Source organism: Cryptomeria japonica, chromosome 7 (genome assembly GCF_030272615.1).
Source record: "Cryptomeria japonica chromosome 7, Sugi_1.0, whole genome shotgun sequence".
Lineage (NCBI taxonomy): Eukaryota > Viridiplantae > Streptophyta > Pinopsida > Cupressales > Cupressaceae > Cryptomeria > Cryptomeria japonica.
In genome coordinates this window covers 407,439,336-407,457,322 of record NC_081411.1, presented here as the reverse complement: position 1 = coordinate 407,457,322, position 17,987 = coordinate 407,439,336, and the positions used below count along the sequence as shown (strand labels likewise).

The following is a 17,987-nucleotide window of genomic DNA, read 5'->3' as shown; positions in this document are numbered from 1 at the left end:
AGTTGGTTATGAATCCTGTTAAAAATCCCTTAATAGTTAGGATTAATTACAGAGTTAAACAAATACATTTAAATAAAAGGCATTCTTGTTAATATTAATTATTTATATAAATGAATGGGAGAACTTATATAAAATAATTAATATATTTTTATACTATCGTCAATCAAATATTAGGGGACATGACATAATCCCTCTTTGTATTCATTAAAATTCCTTTGAAACGGGTAAAATACAATCACATATACAAATATGCAAAGAGGATGCTATAAAGGGAGCTGACTTTGAGAGGCATGATCTTGAAGACAAATCAGAATTATCATTGCATGGAGCTTCTTTTGATCAAAGCCCTAGTGATGAAGATAGAACAAACTTTGAAGGAGAGGCACATGAGACTTGGGACAGCCATTTTGACACCGTTGAAAGGCATGAAGTTAATTCTGATTTTGGTATGCATTATAATAGAAGTTTGTTATCTTTGCATGATCATAATATTCGTTAGAATTGATGGGAAAAACAATTAATTGTGTCTGACTAAACTGAACTGCAAATTTTATCCCAATTGGATGGCATGAAGAGTCTTGTTGAAAATTTTATCCAAAAGAAACAAACACATCAGCTTGAGCAAAATACTACCCTTGCTGATATGCAAATAATAAAGAGCACAATGGAGGAGTGAAATCAGCATACTTGCACATAATCAGTGACAAGGATGTGGCTATCACACTTGCAGATGAAGGTTTACCTATTTCCAAAAAAACTAAGGGAAAATTTTGTGAGCTCACCATTGAGCTTAATTCCAGGAAGCATGCTTTAGAAAGTGTTGAAAAGGCACTTCTAGAAGTGGAATATCAACTTCATGTGGCCAAACCATTCAGGGAGCGGGAGAACCAAGAGAGGGATAAAGAGATCAAGCAAGTGATTTTGATAGCATTTAGGAGGTCTTTGATCTAGTGCATTTTCCCAAGAATTCTGAAAATGAAAGTTTGGATCAGTAAGAGGATAGGTTTGAACTTGAGGATGAAGATAATCTTCAATTTTTTGATATTTTTTGAGACAGGTGCTGAAATATCATTTGATAATCCACTGTTTGAGTTGGATGATAAAGCACCTCTTGATTTTGATAACAATAGTGAAATATGCGATCCGGGTGTGGTGTGCAGTTATCAGGTAGAACCGGTTGATTTGCCTATTGGACACCCAAGACAATTGATGGTTTGCTTCCTGCAGTGGACCATAATGGATTGCATCATCATCGTTTGATGATTGATCTTGTAATTTTACCACAAGAAAGGGAGTTGTATGGTGGTTTAGAGTTTGATGAGGTGGAGACCATTGGTGTTCAAAAAAATCTATTTTGACAAAGCATTTTCATCCTAGAGCAGAAAATATCAATCAATCTTAGAAATGGGGCTTTCTTCTCAAACAATGAATGATCATTCTCTCTACCTGGGACTTCCTTTTATAACCTTTTGAAAGGAATGAATATAATTTTCTCTTTACTTCGTTTCCCCTTGTGGTGACCTTTTCACACATCGCCCCATTGCAAACGGGGACCCCCTCTTTCCTACTTTCCACATCTTGTTAGGTTAGGGCTTTGGTAGCATACTTGGCAATTTTGAGTTCCAGTGCTCGAGTCTCGAAATTTTGATCATGCCTAATTGTCATTAGGGTTTTGAAGTCTTGTATAGGATCAAATCTGTAAAATATTGAGCGACTAAGTGATCCTAGAATTTTCTCTAAGTGTGAGCCTTTTGAGCGTAAAAGTGTTTTTGAATGTCCTTGTCGGTGATATTTAAGTGTCTTAGTGTTTTAAAGGCCTTTAGTTGTTGTTTTCTCGCTCCTAAATAGTTATTCAAGTTGAATTTGCACTTTATCCCAATAGGTTTCCTTTTGTTTCGCTCAAATTTTGGTAAATTTGCCTAAGTCCAATGCATTTTATTGAAAATTTTAAGTGTCTAGATGATATTGAGTGGTTAAATGATTAAAATCCGGATGAAAATCCATGTTTCAAGGGTCTAAACATCAAAATTCCTAATGGGAGTTTCTTTTCCCCCACATTTCCGATGACCCATGATTTTCCTCCACTCAAAATCCTGATGGAAGAAGAATTTCCACTGGATTTCCGATGGACCTCTTTTTTCCCCCATTCAGATTCCTGATGGAGGACGATTTTCCACTAGGAGGGCAAAATTTAACAAAGTGTTAGGAAATCCTTCTGATGACCCACATTTTTCCCCTAGGAGTGCAAATGACTTTAATGCGGATGAAATTCATGTTCCTAATGCACATCGATTTTCCACCAGAGTAGTTAATGATCAAATTTTAAGGATTTTTCTACGGATGATGATTCCTGATGGAGGGCGAGTTTCCCCAAGTGCATTTTTGATGAAATTTGTCTAGATAATTATCTAGATAGGGGTCGATTTTGCCCTAAGGTGAATTTTTTGAGTTTAATGGCGAAATTAAGTCGGAATTTTAATTCCAGATGGATGGCGATTTTCCTCTAGAGACATTTTGTGCGAATTTGATGGAATTTTCATTGGGATTTTTATCTCAATAAGGAGCGATTTCCCCCCAAGATGCAATTTTAATAATTTTAATAAATTTTATTTGGATTTTTTAATACAAATAAGTGGCGATTTTCCCCTAGGGAGTTTAAAATGAATTAAACTTTGAAAATTTTAAATAAATCAGCCCCAAATTTAATTATTTTTGCCATTATTGATAATTATTTAAAAATCAAAAATAATAAATAAATGATTTGCAATAATTATTTAATGGTTAACACCTTCTAGAAGCAAATCGATTTTCCCTAGGCAAGTATAAAAAGAAAAGTTTTATCCCAAATTGCTTGTGTGGTGAAAACTCAAGGTGAAAACTAGTTTAAAGGAAGTTGGCCAACATTATTATATTATTATATTTGCTGAGTGTTGCATCTAAGTGGCGAGTTGAAGGCATTTTGGTGGCTGATTGTGACTTTTCCAGCTAGGCAATTTTTTGTTAAGTGTCATTTTGACACCATTTTTCAAGTTGGAGTTGCAGATTGGAGATTTATTCCTCCTAATCAGAACTAGGTGCCATTTTTGGAGAAGGTTACAGCTTGGTTAGTGGCCATTTTTTTGCCACACTAGGCAATTTTGGTGTGTGGTGCCATTGCTGGGAGGATGGCAATTTTGATTTAGAGGGACATTCTTGGCGATTCTCATTGTTGATGCTGAGTTTCCTTGGTGTTTGTTGGCTTCCATTGTTCTCAGACCTGATTTTGCTGTCATTGCTGAAGCTGGTCGAACCTCCATAGCTGGCTGGAAAGTGCATTTTCAAATCTAACATTTAATTCCCAGCAACTTTCCACCTAAGGCAGGTTTGTTAAAGGCTATTTTGGAGGGAGTTTCAGAGCATTTTCAGAGGTTATTATTGTTGTTGCAGGTCTGAGACACCATATTGCAGGTTGTCTTCAGACTTAGCTCCGTTTCCAACCACCTTCTAAGTTGGGTGATTTCATTTGGAAGGCATTTTTATGCCATTTTGTGGTCATTTTCTAGGTTTATCAACATTGTTTAAGGTACTGGTAAGTCTGAAAATTTCAGACTTGTCTTCAAATTATTTTTCTTTTACCAGCCCTATACTTATACCCAGTTATGATTGTTTTGACCTTGGGAAGGTTGTTTTTATCACATATTTGCATTCTAGGTGGCTGTATCATGATTTTAGTGACTGATTTCAAGTGTTGCAGGTTGTCTTCAGACTAATTGGCAGCCATTAGAGAGCTTGGAAAGGTGCCTTCAGACATTTTTTGAGTGAAAAACAGATTTTTCACACCTTTCCTAATACATTTCCAGATTTGGTATACTCCTATGACCTAGATTTTCAATGGATTTTCTGAGTATACTAATGTCTTTAGACTTAGTTAAGTCTGAAAATGATGATTTTAGAGATTTTAGGAGGGTTTTGACCCTATCCTTATTATACTTATGTTCTATTTTCAGAATTCATTAAGAATGTAGATGAAAATGCTGATTTCCATTCCTAAAAGTGTCTAAATAATAGGATATCAGAATTTGTCTAATTCTGAAAATAGCTATGAAGAGGATTTTTCCAAAGTTATTGACTTCCAGCTTCGTGCAAGTGCAATGTCGAAATCTAGAATTGAGATTTGGAAAGAGCAACAGAAGATAGTTCAGGAGGAATTCTATCCAGAATCCAAGATGTCATCCAGATGGAAGGAGATTACCGACACAAACATGCATTTCCTGAATATGGACCAGATGTGGCAAAGGATGTTTGTGTTGGTGTTGGAAATAAGCCACACCCGGACCGACGATGGACTGGTCCAAGACAGGCCAGTAGCTCAGTGGTAGAGCACTCCAGCAGTATATGGAAGGTCCTAGGTTCGAGTCCTAGCTGGTCCATGTCTCAACATGGTATCAGAGCCAGGTCCAGGCTAGGAGCCCCAAGCACACGAGAGGTGTGGCTTAAGGGGGGGTGTTGGTGTTGGAAATAAGCCACACCCAGACCGACGATGGACTGGTCCAAGACGGGCCAGTAGCTCAGTGGTAGAGCACTCCAACAATATATGGAAGGTCCTAGGTTCGAGTCCTAGCTAGTCCATGTCTCAACAGTTTGGAGTTGGAAATTAGATTCCCCCTCCTACCTATGCGAATATCATGAAGAGTGGCATCTATCAAGACGCTAATTTTCCGCAATCCATACAGTGCAGCAAATTGATCTTCGAGTGCACAAGATGTTATAATCCTCTCTCCCGAATGATCAAGACTCTCAAAGGTGTGACTATTGCCTACCTTGTTGAGGATGTGATTGCTGAGGTGTTTGGAATTCCATGCAGTGTGGACATGAAGGACATAATGAAGGATGAATATGAAGTGAAGTTCAAATCGAAGGCGGATGCCTGCAAGGCTATAGTGAACAAGGAATGGATGATCAAGCCTAGACCTCATCACTCCAAGGCTCCCAAGACACTCATGTGCATAGATTTGAAAGAGGAATATAGCGACTTGGTATTCCTACTTAATCAAGTGATGGGGATGTCTCAAGGTGCAATATATCATGGATGGATGTTCTATTTTATCCAAGATAATTTGAAAGGAACAATGATCAATTGGTCAAATATCATAAGCGACAATATGAATTTTCAATTGAGGAATGTGGAGAGATCCAAGTCATTTGCCATGACTTCTTACCTGGTGTATATACTTGAACGATTTATGAATGCTATCCACAATTGAATATGTATAGAGTTGAAGATTATAAGAGGGTGAACGATGCATTCACCATGTACATAAAAAGAATGTTGCAAGGCAGAATCCACAAGAGGTTGTCTAAGGAGGCAACAGAGTTGATTGAGCAATATGGATCATGGTACATACAATTTTCCACTTTCACATACTTTAGGATTCATGGATTTCAATCCGAAACTTACAGGCTTCCTAGGTATCCTATAGACAGAATAATCTTGTTGGAGGTGGTGAGACAGCTTCTGGAATATGATTCCATCCAAAAGGATAAGCATAGAACGGGGATGACATTTCCCATTTTCGTAGGAAAGACATTGGAAGCTTGCCATTCCGCTGCTGTAGCTAGTACGGTGATTGAGGAACTTGCATTCTATTGCCTTGGAACATACAAAACGAGAGAAAGGTTCGATCCACACAAGAAGGTCGGAAGGATTAGAGGAGATAGATTCATACACAAAGTGGACATTGAAGCTTATTGGGCCAACCTGATGGACGAGGAAGCAATAAAAAGAAGAATGTGGTCCAGAATGTTCGTGGATTTCATGAGAAAGTGTGAACTCTTTCTCATTCTTGATCAGGTGTTGGATGACAAGGATCATACTCGTCCACAATATGAAAATGAAATGAAGAAGGCTATCCTATTGCCTAATTGGTCAAAACAAGAAATGATAGATTTGAGTGAATTAATGAGAGAAGTACTGAGTTTCTCCAGAGGATGGGTAGATAGACAAATGAACAGGTTAATTGATATGGGTGTTATCTTCACGTATGATAAGATGAAGCAGGAGGAATCCTTTTCTGAGGATGATCGGAGGACAATTAGTGACATAAGGATTCATGCAGATGAGGAGAGTCAAGCTCCAAAGCGAAGGAAGAATACACCAGGAGAAACCAAGGTTAGAGGGAAGAAGATTGAAGAAGTAAAGAAGAAGTAAAAGCCTAGCATTCCTTCACCTCCCCTCAATTTCTCATCAATCATGGAAATTGATATGCCAGAGCAGAATAAGGAAATTGATATGCGAGAGCAAAATAAGGATTTTGAGCAATACTCAAACATAGTTATATTGCCGAAAAATACACAAGAGTTGCATGCCACAGCTACATCCGCTCCACCTAATGAAGATGATGATTAGCCGAGGTCTCCCACTATCCTTTTGGAGGTTGGTTTGGCGAAGAATGTGTATGATTTGACTAAGAATAATGATGATGATGATTTTATCTCAGCATTGAAGGAGCTAGATCGGGAGATGTGTCTTGATGATGGGATGGAGATGACTGCTATTCATGATTCGCTGATGAGGAACATGGTGAAAACTAAGCAAATGGTAGAGGCGCAACCTATTGATGATATTGATGATTACTTAGCCAGGAGCAATAAGGATAAGGAACCCAAGAAGGATAAGATTCTTTTGAACATAGCTAGAGATGAGACAAGAATGTGGATTGCGCAAGTTGTTGTTCCTATTGGAGATGTTACTAGAGATGCAGCTACTCCCATGGACTTCCAAATTACCTCGTTTTCCCTTGGATGAACTACAAAGGAGCAAGAATTCAAAGAACTTGGTGATACAATTTGAGTGATCAATGCAAAAATGGATAGGCAAATTGAGAAGAAAAAGAAGTATAAGTAAGAGAACATCAGACTTAAGGAGTACATTGCAGAAATGCGGCACGAGAATCCCACCCTCATTTCTTTCTCCTATTGCAGTTGATTGTGGACTACATGCAGATTACGAGGCAGTGAGAGATACACACTCGGAATTGGGAAAATGGATTGAAGATGTGAAGAAACAGGCAGATGATTTCCTTACCCATTTTGTCCAAGCATTTGACAGGACAACGACACTCATATTCAGGATACAATATTTGGAGGGAGTTTGTGTGGAATTCTGATCTATTCAGGAGAAGACTATTCCCCGTCTCAGAGTATTGAAGAGAATTCCTATGTCCTCGTTGATCGAGGAGAGAGTTGTGCATGATGTAGACAGATATGATTTCCACGGCTAGTATTGTTCATTAGCCATGAAGAAATCTACTTATGAGCATGCACAAAAGGATTGTACAAAGATAGAAGGATCAATTCAGGAGATACAGTCAAAGATCCTTGCATCTATTGAGGAGTTATTAGGAGTAGATGTCAGTGAGGCCAATGGTTTACGCTTAGCAAAGTTGAAAGATAAGATGAAGTTTATGTACTTCAATCAGTTGGACACTTTGAAGAAGATTCAGATGGATGATTTAGTTTCTTTGTTGATCCATGTTCATAATTCGCAAAAGCTTATGCCAGATTGGGAAAAAACCTTGGATGCTTGTTCGGATGCGTTGGAAGTGATTGATTTGCAGTAGGATGCCTTGCCCAGCATTTCCATGGAGGAATTAGATTCTATATTGACTAGATTCTTGGAGTATGTTGTGAGAGAGAGAGAGATGCAAGATAGAATCTTCTAGAAGATTCCTTACTTGATGATTAGGTATTATTTTATTGGGCCATATCTTGGTGGCTCCACTTTTGATGTAAACCCTAATTAAGGCAACTTTAGGGTTTTGTTGGCATGATCTTGGCCCTTGATTTTGGTTGAATCTTGGCCATTCATTTTGTTTGAGACTATATATACCTCATTGCCCCTCATTTGTAAGAAAGGTTTTTTGAGAATTGTCAATATATGCTATAGATTTGAATACAAATCATTGTTCGACTTGATGGTGATTTTTGTTTAAGTGTTGTTTGCATTTGAGGTTCTCAATTCCTCCAAGTTAGATTAGAAGTTTAGATTAGAAATTTTCTTTAAGAGTTTGTTTGATTGAATGCGAGAATTTGTTGAATACATTTGTGTGGAATCCATTAGTCCATATCACTAGCCTCTTGCTGATTGTAAGTGCGCCTTGCATGGTCAACTGGAATTTCTATATGAGTTTAACTTCAATTGTTATACGTCCATTGTTATGCATTAACTTGAATGGTGAGCAATGTTTGATGGTAATGATTTGAACATCTTTGAATTATACCTTAGATGATTGCACTGCACTTGTGTCAAGTTGTTCGATTTGATGGTGAGACCTTGCCCAATAGGATTCCAGTGAATCATTCACTCTTTTTCTTGCATTCTAGGTTTCAGAATAGAATTCCTAAACCCTATTCCTTTTGCCATTTTTTAGAAATCCTTGTTAGAATAGACCAAGAGCTTAATTGCAAAATCTTAAGTCATCATCATTCCTATTCCAATTCCAAATCCATGATAAATCTCCACATTGAACAATTACGTAAGTCCCCAAGTGAAAACAGCATTATCACATCAAGCCATTGAGTTACCCACATGTCAAGAACTGACTGTAGAAACCTTGGGATCGCAATATGATATTTCTTGCAATCATAGCATATTCAATGATTTTGTTCAAGAGAGGGTAAAATACTTTGGTATTTTATTTTGTGTTCGTATGTGCCTAAAACACACATCAACACCCCTCCAAAACTTTATTTAAAAAGTTTCTAGAAAGACCTTTTAAATAAACATTACTTTTGGTCCCTTATCCTAGCAAAGCTTTACAAAACAATTTTTATTTTTATTAATAAAACATAAGTCATCTTTTCATGAATATAACATATTTTTTGCAACTAAAGTTAATTACTAAATTCTTTCCTTAGGTCAAAAAGGAGACGTGACAGAAGGGTCTCCAGGCAGTACCCAATTCTTGAACGTATTGTACCCTAAATTGGCAGGGAAATGAATCGATTCAATAACCTAGCAAATTACTACCAATCAAATTGCTATCTACCTAAAAAGCCTCCAGAATATGTAGCAACCATTATAGTTTTTCAATGATTTTTTTGTGTTTTGGTCTTGTACAAATAAATAAAAAAGTTTTCAATTTTTTTTTCTGGAATCATTTATGTAATTATGTGGATCAATGGCACCCATTTTGTTAAAATGATATTGCATTAGATAGACAACAAAAATTGATCATATTTAAGTTAAAAGATCAGCTATAATTGATAGCAAAATGTAAAAGTATGCAGAATTATCCATGGATCTTGATCCTTACTCTCTAGCATCTTCGATAGTCCAGAAATAGCAGAAACACACATATCCTAAATTTTTGTATCATTACTATCTATTTTAATAGAAATTCCATTCTTTCTTATCAGAAAAAAGTTATGAATTTGAACTCAATCAGTATAACATTTAGAACTGTAAATCTTGTCAAAAAACTATGTTAGAAAACAAACCACAGCTGAATGTAATTAAGATATAGCTCTTAAAAATTAAATTGGTACCAGGAGTCATTCCAAGTTCACGCATTCGACTAAGTATTCGTTTTTGCAACTGTAACTGCTGATCTAACCAGCTCTGAGGCAAAGGACCACCCCATCTGTCATAATCAAACACATCCAGAAAAAAATGAGAACTAGTCCCAAGATGCAATATGAATCATTAAATTCAAAAATAAAATGCTCAAATTCTGTATCTGTTGGTCTGAGAGAACAAAATGTAGCTGATATTTGTTTTAGGATTGCAAGGGCTTATTAGAAAGATATTGTGAGATTAAGTAGTTTGCATGCTTATTGTGCCATAACAATACAAATATTTTTAAAGTTCTTTGCAACAAGACAACAGTTTTGACGGAATAAAAAAGATTGCAAAGAAGGGAATCGGCATTCAGTAGAAAGAAGTCAAAGATTAGTTGGTTCTATAGAGTTGACACTTTGAAGATCATACCCATGTAAATTTCCCATCCGTGACCATGCTAGGAATGCTGGTCCTCCAAAGAAATCATCTAAATCTGGTTTGGTCAAATTGTATCTCTGTCACCAAGAATTCCATCATTCAGTATAAAAAATATAATACGTATGAAAGAAAACATAGACAATCTTTAGTATTTATTGCAAACAATGAAACATTAGTTCCCCTTATAAATAAATCCTGTGACGTAGTATTTGACACTTTTCATCTAAAACTGAAGTGTTTCTGATTACCTAAGTACCAAGCGACAAATATTTGGAAAATTCCAAATATTGAAAGGTGAAGACATAATAGAAATTAAAAGATTTTGATAGCCTGCGATTTGTCAAAGAAAAACTTAATACAAGAATATAAGAACTAGACATCAAAGTGTCAGTTATCCTTTAATATGCATTTCAACCATCAGACTCAACAATAACTTGGCTGACCCACAAAAATTCAAAAACTGAGGCTTGGCAAAAACTAGGGGAAAAACTCAGAAAAAAATTTGAACATTAAAAAACACATAAATTTGTTTAAAAAAATCTTCAAAAGCATGCATATACGGATATTAGGGAACATATCACTTATTTCCTTCATATATAGATAAAAATTAAAGTTCTATAGACATCATAGACTGAAAAACAACTTCAATTCATATCAAGTCCAAGTTTTTATCCCCATCCACCAACAGCAGAATCCTAACCAACAATTTTGACATCTAAAACAAGAGAACATATAAAAATGAAATTAGAGAACTAAACTATGTCAAAAATTGTTTGAAAAAAAGAAAACAAAAAATATGTAATATAGTAAAAATTATTTGAATAAAGAAACCACCCTGAGGATCTCTTTCATGTGCTCATCAAATGAATCATCAAAACTGGTCTTCACAACCTTCTGTAGCTCAGTCTTCTTCTGTAGCTCAGCCTTCTTGCAATTAGGACTATGCAACCATCTTAACATGGGAGTGTATGACATTCTACCAAAGCAGAATCTAGCAGAGAAATGAGATCTGAAGATAGAGACACAAGTGCATGATTTTCTATCACATAATTTTTAATAGAAGAACAAAAAGAGGAATCAGAATTACTTCCTATTGATAGGAGAAAGTTACCACAATTCCATGGCAACAAGAAAGAAGATTTTGTTCAACATTGTTGCAAATGTATGGTCAAATGGACAAGAGATATTAGCTCTGATAATTTCCTAGCTATCATTTCTAAGCAAGGGAAGAATTCAAAGAATTTATTTTCTCTCAAAAAGCATAAACATATTAAGCAATGACAGACTCTAGAAAGTACATAAAGTGATAAGGTTCAAGTGACTTGTGGTGGAACAAATAGCTCTAAAAAAGAGATTGTTTGTAATGTCCCCACTTTCCTAGTGATCACTCAGGAGCATAGATTTGCCTGTTAGCCATCTCCACAAGTGAAATTTAGTGGACAGGGGATCCATACTTACCCATTTTTGGCCTTGGATAGCTTATTTCATTTATAATTTATGATATTTCGTTATAAAGTTACTTTATTCTAAAAATAGAAATATTTTATAAAAGTAACTTTATAAAGGAAGATTATGTAATTCCAACTTAAAAGTCATAAAGTTACCTTGGCACGCCTACCTAGGCAAGTTGTTTCTTTTTAAAAAGTGGGCAAGATTTAATGTTGAATTGGACCCTCAAATTTGACACCTAAGTGGAAAGAATATTCCCTTGGGATATGGGAATATGAGAACCCTAATTTGGGTGCGAGGTTTTGAGAAGCACAAAAGGGAGTTGTATGGCAACTTTTTGGCATTCACGACTATTATTTTTACAGCTTCTATTTGGAATTGAGCTCTGCAAGTGCATACCAGCAGCAGATCCACCTTGGGAAACGAAAACTTCTCAGAGTGAGGTGAGTTTAGACACAAACCCAACTCACAAGACTGAAGAATTCTTCCAGAATTATTGTTTGTGAATCAAAATCAGACCTACAGCAGCATTATCAGATTGGTGACAGCGTGTTGATCAAGTTTTAGATGCCATTGAAGGCTGCCACATTCATTTCCAGCTCCCACGTGGCTTCCTAGGGCAGGCCGTACACCTTGGAGGCACCTGCAGTGCCAAATAAATAATTCAGAAGCAGATAGGGTTTCAAGTTTGTTAGAAATTCATTGTCAGCAGTAGTAAACAGAAAATAAATCTTTCCTTCAGGTTTATTATGGCATATGTGATGCCTATCAGCAATTCACTGTGGAAAATGGATCAAATTCAGTGATCTTGCCTGGGAGCCTGAAGGGAATTGTAGCAGAACTTTTTATTTTTCCCATAATTGTTTTTGATAATTATAGTAGATGATAATAAATATCATTGGAGGTATTGGCACCATCGGGAGATTCCTGTATTTCCAGATTCACCAGTTCTATCAATAAAAAGTATCTTTCCTGGCAAGCACTGGACTCTTGGTATGCTACTTGTTGTCCTGAATAATTAGAATCCTTAGTTCTGGAAGTATTTACATTGTTGTTCATTAAAATCAGAACTCTGATTTATTTATGAGTCAATTATATTCATTCCTTTTATGGTTCAAAGTGTTACTACCTTTGCTATTCTATCACACTTAAACTCTGAGCAAGCATTGACAATAAACTTAAGCACAAAACCTCAAGGAACCATTCTAGATTTCAATCAGCAGCAAATAAACTCAGAAAAAGGTTCAGTATAGAATTGGGATGGATCTTACATTGTTGAAGGTAGATAGGAAACTCCCTCTCCAAGAATAACTAAAAATATTCTACAATGCAAGCTGTTTACAAGAATATTTAATACTAGCTAAGTTTCGAGAACTATGTCCCATGGGGGATCATATTCCTGACATAGTAAATAGGAAATAGTAACTACTAAATACCATGTGCAATACTAACAGCATAGTTTTTATTTACAAATTTTGCATCAGTACACTGGTAATAATGAGAATAACATTGTTAAAACAGTGTCATAAGGAAAGATGGCTAATAAATGCAAAAATGAGGGATAAAATTTAGAGGCCCCCAGTTACGCATGTCTTGACTCTTCAACAATTTAACCAAGTTGCCATTAGACTTCTTCAGTGAGGAACAAAACGCTTACAGAGAAATTAGAAATAATTTGGAAGAAATTTTCATCTGTGACACAGATGAAGAGGTGAGAGAAGGCAACAAGTATCAGCTGAGGTGACTGCAGAGGACCAGACTACAAGGATTGCTCAGTTTTCAGTACGAGTGAGTCTCATGTGAGCTAGACTCCCATTGCTTCCTCAAGATCCCCTCCAGTTTCCTAAGCAGATCTCTTGCCAAAATGCACTTATAAGCAATGGGAGTCTATCCTACATTGGAACAATGCCTGGCAGATCTTTAATGAGATTAAGAGCAGTTGACCACTGTTCGTGAAAAGACTTGATCTTTTAATAAGAAATAGTCTTGAGACATCATTAGAAATTAGAATGTCCACCAATCTAGAAGATTTTCAGTTTTCCTAACCCACAGCCAGCAAGATTTAGGGCCTAGATAAACTCCATTTATCTGCAGATTGGTACTTTGAACTTTCTCCTTGTGAAGCCAAATCCTGTTACCCATTCCACCCATGGCGTTTTTGGCAGTTTGTGACAGCATAAAAAAATGGGTCATCAAAAGATAACAAAATTGGAATTAGTAGCATAATTGTATTATTAATTAACATTCCAATAAAGTTGAGGAAGTTCAATGCTGTATCACAAATAATGTAGGAAGTGGGCATAAAACAACAAATGAATCTCATAGATATAGATCTCCAAATATAGTTGCAAAAAATATTCACTTCAAAGTATAGTTATGCTGGTTGTATCTCAGCAGGAAGTGAAAAAGCATTATCCCACTGAATGTTTTATCATCTTAGGACAACATCAGCATATGAGAAAGTTGATGACTAATACAGAACTCGTTTAAGCATAAAATCACATAAAAGAAAGAGAAGGTTAAGAGCCACTATGTCAATTTTTTTCGGTTGGCAAGACAAGAAAAAATTTTAATAGTTGGAGAAAGCACAAAAATGCAGACATGGAAGCACTAAAGCCTCCCATAAGAATATCACAATTGATAGTAACAAAAAATAAATCATTTTTCTGCATGTCTCTCAAATCTGTCCATCTGAAGATCTATCTATATAACAATCACTTAAATGCCTCCCAAAAGAAAAATTGGCATATTTCGAAATCAAGAAAAAATAATGGCCAAGGAAACCAAATAAAAATGTGACTGTATGGATATACCAAATGTGCCCCGTGGATGGACAACAAATACAGAAGATAAAATAAAGACATTATATGTTTATCCCCAAAGACACTAGCTTGGAAGCTATTGTGCATTATAACTGAAAATTTTGTATGGCAGCAAAAGTCTAATTTTGAATTTTCTGCCTTATCTCTTTACTACAATCAGATTTGAGAATTTACACCTCAATCGCATTGTCCAATACATGTTACATACAGAAAACTCAAAGCCTGACAAGGATACACAGGATAAGTAATAACCACATAGTGATTTGTAGACACAGTGGGATAGACTAACTCATTTCTGAACTGCTCCGGCATCACAATTTTAATGATCTTGCGACTGTCCATCTCAACTAAAAAGCTACTTTGAGGATCTTTTGAAGCATCGCTTTCACTTTATGCAGTTGTAGTAAATTACCTGAATTTGCAGCCCATTTTCCCCCATGTAATTTTTTTACTTTTACACTCAGAATGAAGCATGGAAAGCTTAAGAGGTACTATTTTTCTAAGTTTCGGGGGCACATAAAAGAAGAATATCTTCAAATGTTACTCTGTTTTAGTTGAAGAACACCAATTTGCATAATCGATGCAGCTAACATAAGATAGGAATTTGAAAAACTTCAAATGTTACGCTGTTATCAGTTGATAAACACTTCAAATTTGCATATTCAATGCCAATAACATAATATAGAAACTCGAACATGAAACATGCATTTAAAAAGGTAATATTTGCAGCATAGTTAGCAGTATGAGAGAGATATAAATTTATAAGTTCAAGAAAATATGTCAATGTTTAGATATATAGAACAATATATCAAAACATGCTAATATACCAAGATGTTGAGAAATAATTGAGAGACTGCAGAGAAAAAAAAAAGTTGCTTTAGGGCAGAAATCGTACATGCAATAAATCCCAAAGAGAATATAGAAAACAAATATACATGCAACACAAAATAATTAACCATATTCAGATATAATGGAGAAAAATAGATTATTTAGCAACTCGTCTGTGTAAAGAAGGGATTGACTAAGTATATTGTATAACAATGAATTAAATCTCAATTCATGTTTGATTATTGCTGACCAACAGTGGCAATAACGTACATGAAAATGTGCATTGTATATCAGTATCATAAAGAATAAAACATGCCTACATGTATTTCCTCTTTATATTAATTACATTTATTTGATGACAAGGATTACCAGAAACACTTTCTGCCAAATCGCCTCTTGCCCTGTAAAAGCCAATGGTAAATTTACTCCTTGAAGAGCCATCCAATCGATTTCCTTCTCCCATCGTTCCCAATCCCACCATACAAAGGTATCTAGACAATTCATTAAATGTACTGTGTTAGAAGCAATAGAATTTAAAACTGCAAATTATTATTGTTTTGTCATCCACATACAATCAGTGACAGGTAAGTATCAAGAATGTGGTAGAACATGTACAACAAGAACTATAATACAAGTAAAATATTCCTCGAGAGTAAAAACTTGAAAGTTAAGCATTCAAATCACCAGAGTAAGAAAAAATAGTCAAATTTAAAATTAACACAAAATGTGAATAGTTCAGTGAAGCAGACAAATGGTATCATCATTTGCATGCAAATTCTACATAATTTTTTGTTTCCTATTTTTTCCTGATTGTATCATTTTAGCTTTCTCTCTTAGTTCCCATGACCTTGTGAAGCTAAAAGGAAAGACTAGCATTCACATTAGGCATATACTCAGAAAATCTCAAAAAATGAACAAAAAATTATGATGTTTAATCAGGATTCAACTGCATAAAACATCATAATTTGACACTGAAAAATATCTCCGACTTGTCAATAAAAAATTACATGAATTTTCACACCAAAAAGTAAATTCATCAATTACACAAAAGGCCACTCAATGGGCATCAAACAAACATAAAAACAAGTACAAACATCATTGATAGAATACACATCAATAATAGATATTTGCCTATTTAAAACATGTTAGTATATTCATTTTGATGTCTATGAAGCACACACATGCAACCTGAACTTTGGAACAACTTGACAAGCTGTGAAGAAAGAAACAACTTGATACTTGGCTAATAACCTGAAAATAACTCAGCAAACGTTGACTTCATTTCTCTTTTATTAATAGAGTCAATTGCAGGGCTACTTGGCAACTTGGAAAGAGCATTGTAAGTTACCATAGAATTAAATGTAATTATCATCCCAAATGCCAAAAAAATGATCCAAAACAGCCATCGACCTTGCTGAGATGTTAATGGGGTTTTGGGGATAGCATACATCAAGAAAAAAAAAAATTCATCATTTTGAATATGGAAAATTATGTTATTCATGCAAACATTATCATGGCGATGTTTGCAAGTGAAGAGTGTACTGATGTACCTAAAAAATTTAATTGTTCAAAGTAAACATCATTAAGGTAAAGTCTCAATATTTCTTCCATTGCTAGAAAAAAACTCACTGTTACACAACAACATCCTCTAAAAGTTGTCATAGGCAACCATAAGGATTATGCACCAGTCAAAACAAACTATGGAAACCTTGAACAAGGCAATGCTTATGGTGATAACCATGTTTCCCCCAATGGAATAAGTCAAATCTTTTATGAGCTTATGCTGCTGACAAAGACGACAGTAGTTTTTATTCATCACATCAAATATATGGATAAGCAAGTCACATTGATAACAAGAAGCATACTAATAATCAAGCTACAACAATCATGAACAAGGAGCAAGCAACCGCAACCTATCAAGTTGGTCCCATCACCTTCATCAAATCTAGTTTCCTTACAGATGAGATAAATGGGCAGTCTAATGTTTCCTAGTTTTTAATATAAACCTCGGTATTGCTAACCAAATTTTTTTGGCACTTCCCTCAATGTTTAGAGAATAAACCTTGTGACAAACAGTTTGTGTGTAATCTGATTGAGCATGTTATGCTGTTTATTTTTGGCACTCCCCTCAATGTTTAGAGAATAAACCTTGTGACAAACAGTTTGTGTGTAATCTGATTGAGGATGTTATGCTGTTTATTTTTTGCAAAGATTTTAATGCAATGATTTATCATTATGACATAAACATTTTATGAACTAGTTTGGCATTCATTAAATAGGAGACTAATAATTGATGACAAGGGAGTATTTTTTATTATACTGTGTAAGAATGAATTACAGAGATAAATAACAATAGTTTCCAGACCACTTACATATAATACAGGAGATTGTATTCCCATGTACACCAGCTATTCGGTTGACTCACAACCAATGACCTTCATACAGTAAGAAGATACTTCATGATACAAATCTGATCCTTCACTTGGCCTGGTGGTCTTCATGTCCAAAACTGAAAACAGCAGTCTATGTCCTCATATTTAATCCCTGTGCAACACAGCAGGTATCAACTCCCACTCAAGCATCCAACTTCTCTATATCGCTTACTTAGAATTGTGTACCTCAATATGCCACTAAACAATAGTGAACACCCAGCGCATAATTTTAATCACCTAGCTTGAGCCTTCAAGGTGCACACAAAAACAAGATCTCAATCCACCAACAAGGTACTTAGATGCCAAAAATATGAATAGAAAGTCCTTCAACCTGCTAAGGAATTACTTATGAATCTGCCCAACAACCTGCTATCAATCTCACATCTCCGTAATACTGAAATCACCCAGCAATAGGAGCCCATACACTGGCAACTAGCAAAGAAATGTTAGAATGCACATCTAGTAGTCACCCCTCTCAAC

The 17,987-nt window shown here is 35.5% G+C and overlaps 1 protein-coding gene across 2 annotated transcripts in view; it reads right to left on the bottom strand.

The window, feature by feature from the left end:
• Positions 1–17,987, bottom strand: part of LOC131041410 (alpha-N-acetylglucosaminidase) — a 286,676-nt gene that overhangs the window by 224,746 nt on the left and 43,943 nt on the right. For both annotated transcript variants that reach the window (XR_009105026.2, XM_057974485.2), the window contains exons 4-6: positions 15,445–15,566; positions 9,968–10,053; positions 9,526–9,620 (exon numbers count right to left, since the gene is read on the bottom strand). Coding sequence is in view for 1 of the 2 variants with exons in the window: in XM_057974485.2 (XP_057830468.2) it covers positions 9,526–9,620; positions 9,968–10,053; positions 15,445–15,566 (303 nt within the window). In the remaining variant the exon portion in view is untranslated. The remainder of the gene's footprint in view (positions 1–9,525; positions 9,621–9,967; positions 10,054–15,444; positions 15,567–17,987) is intronic.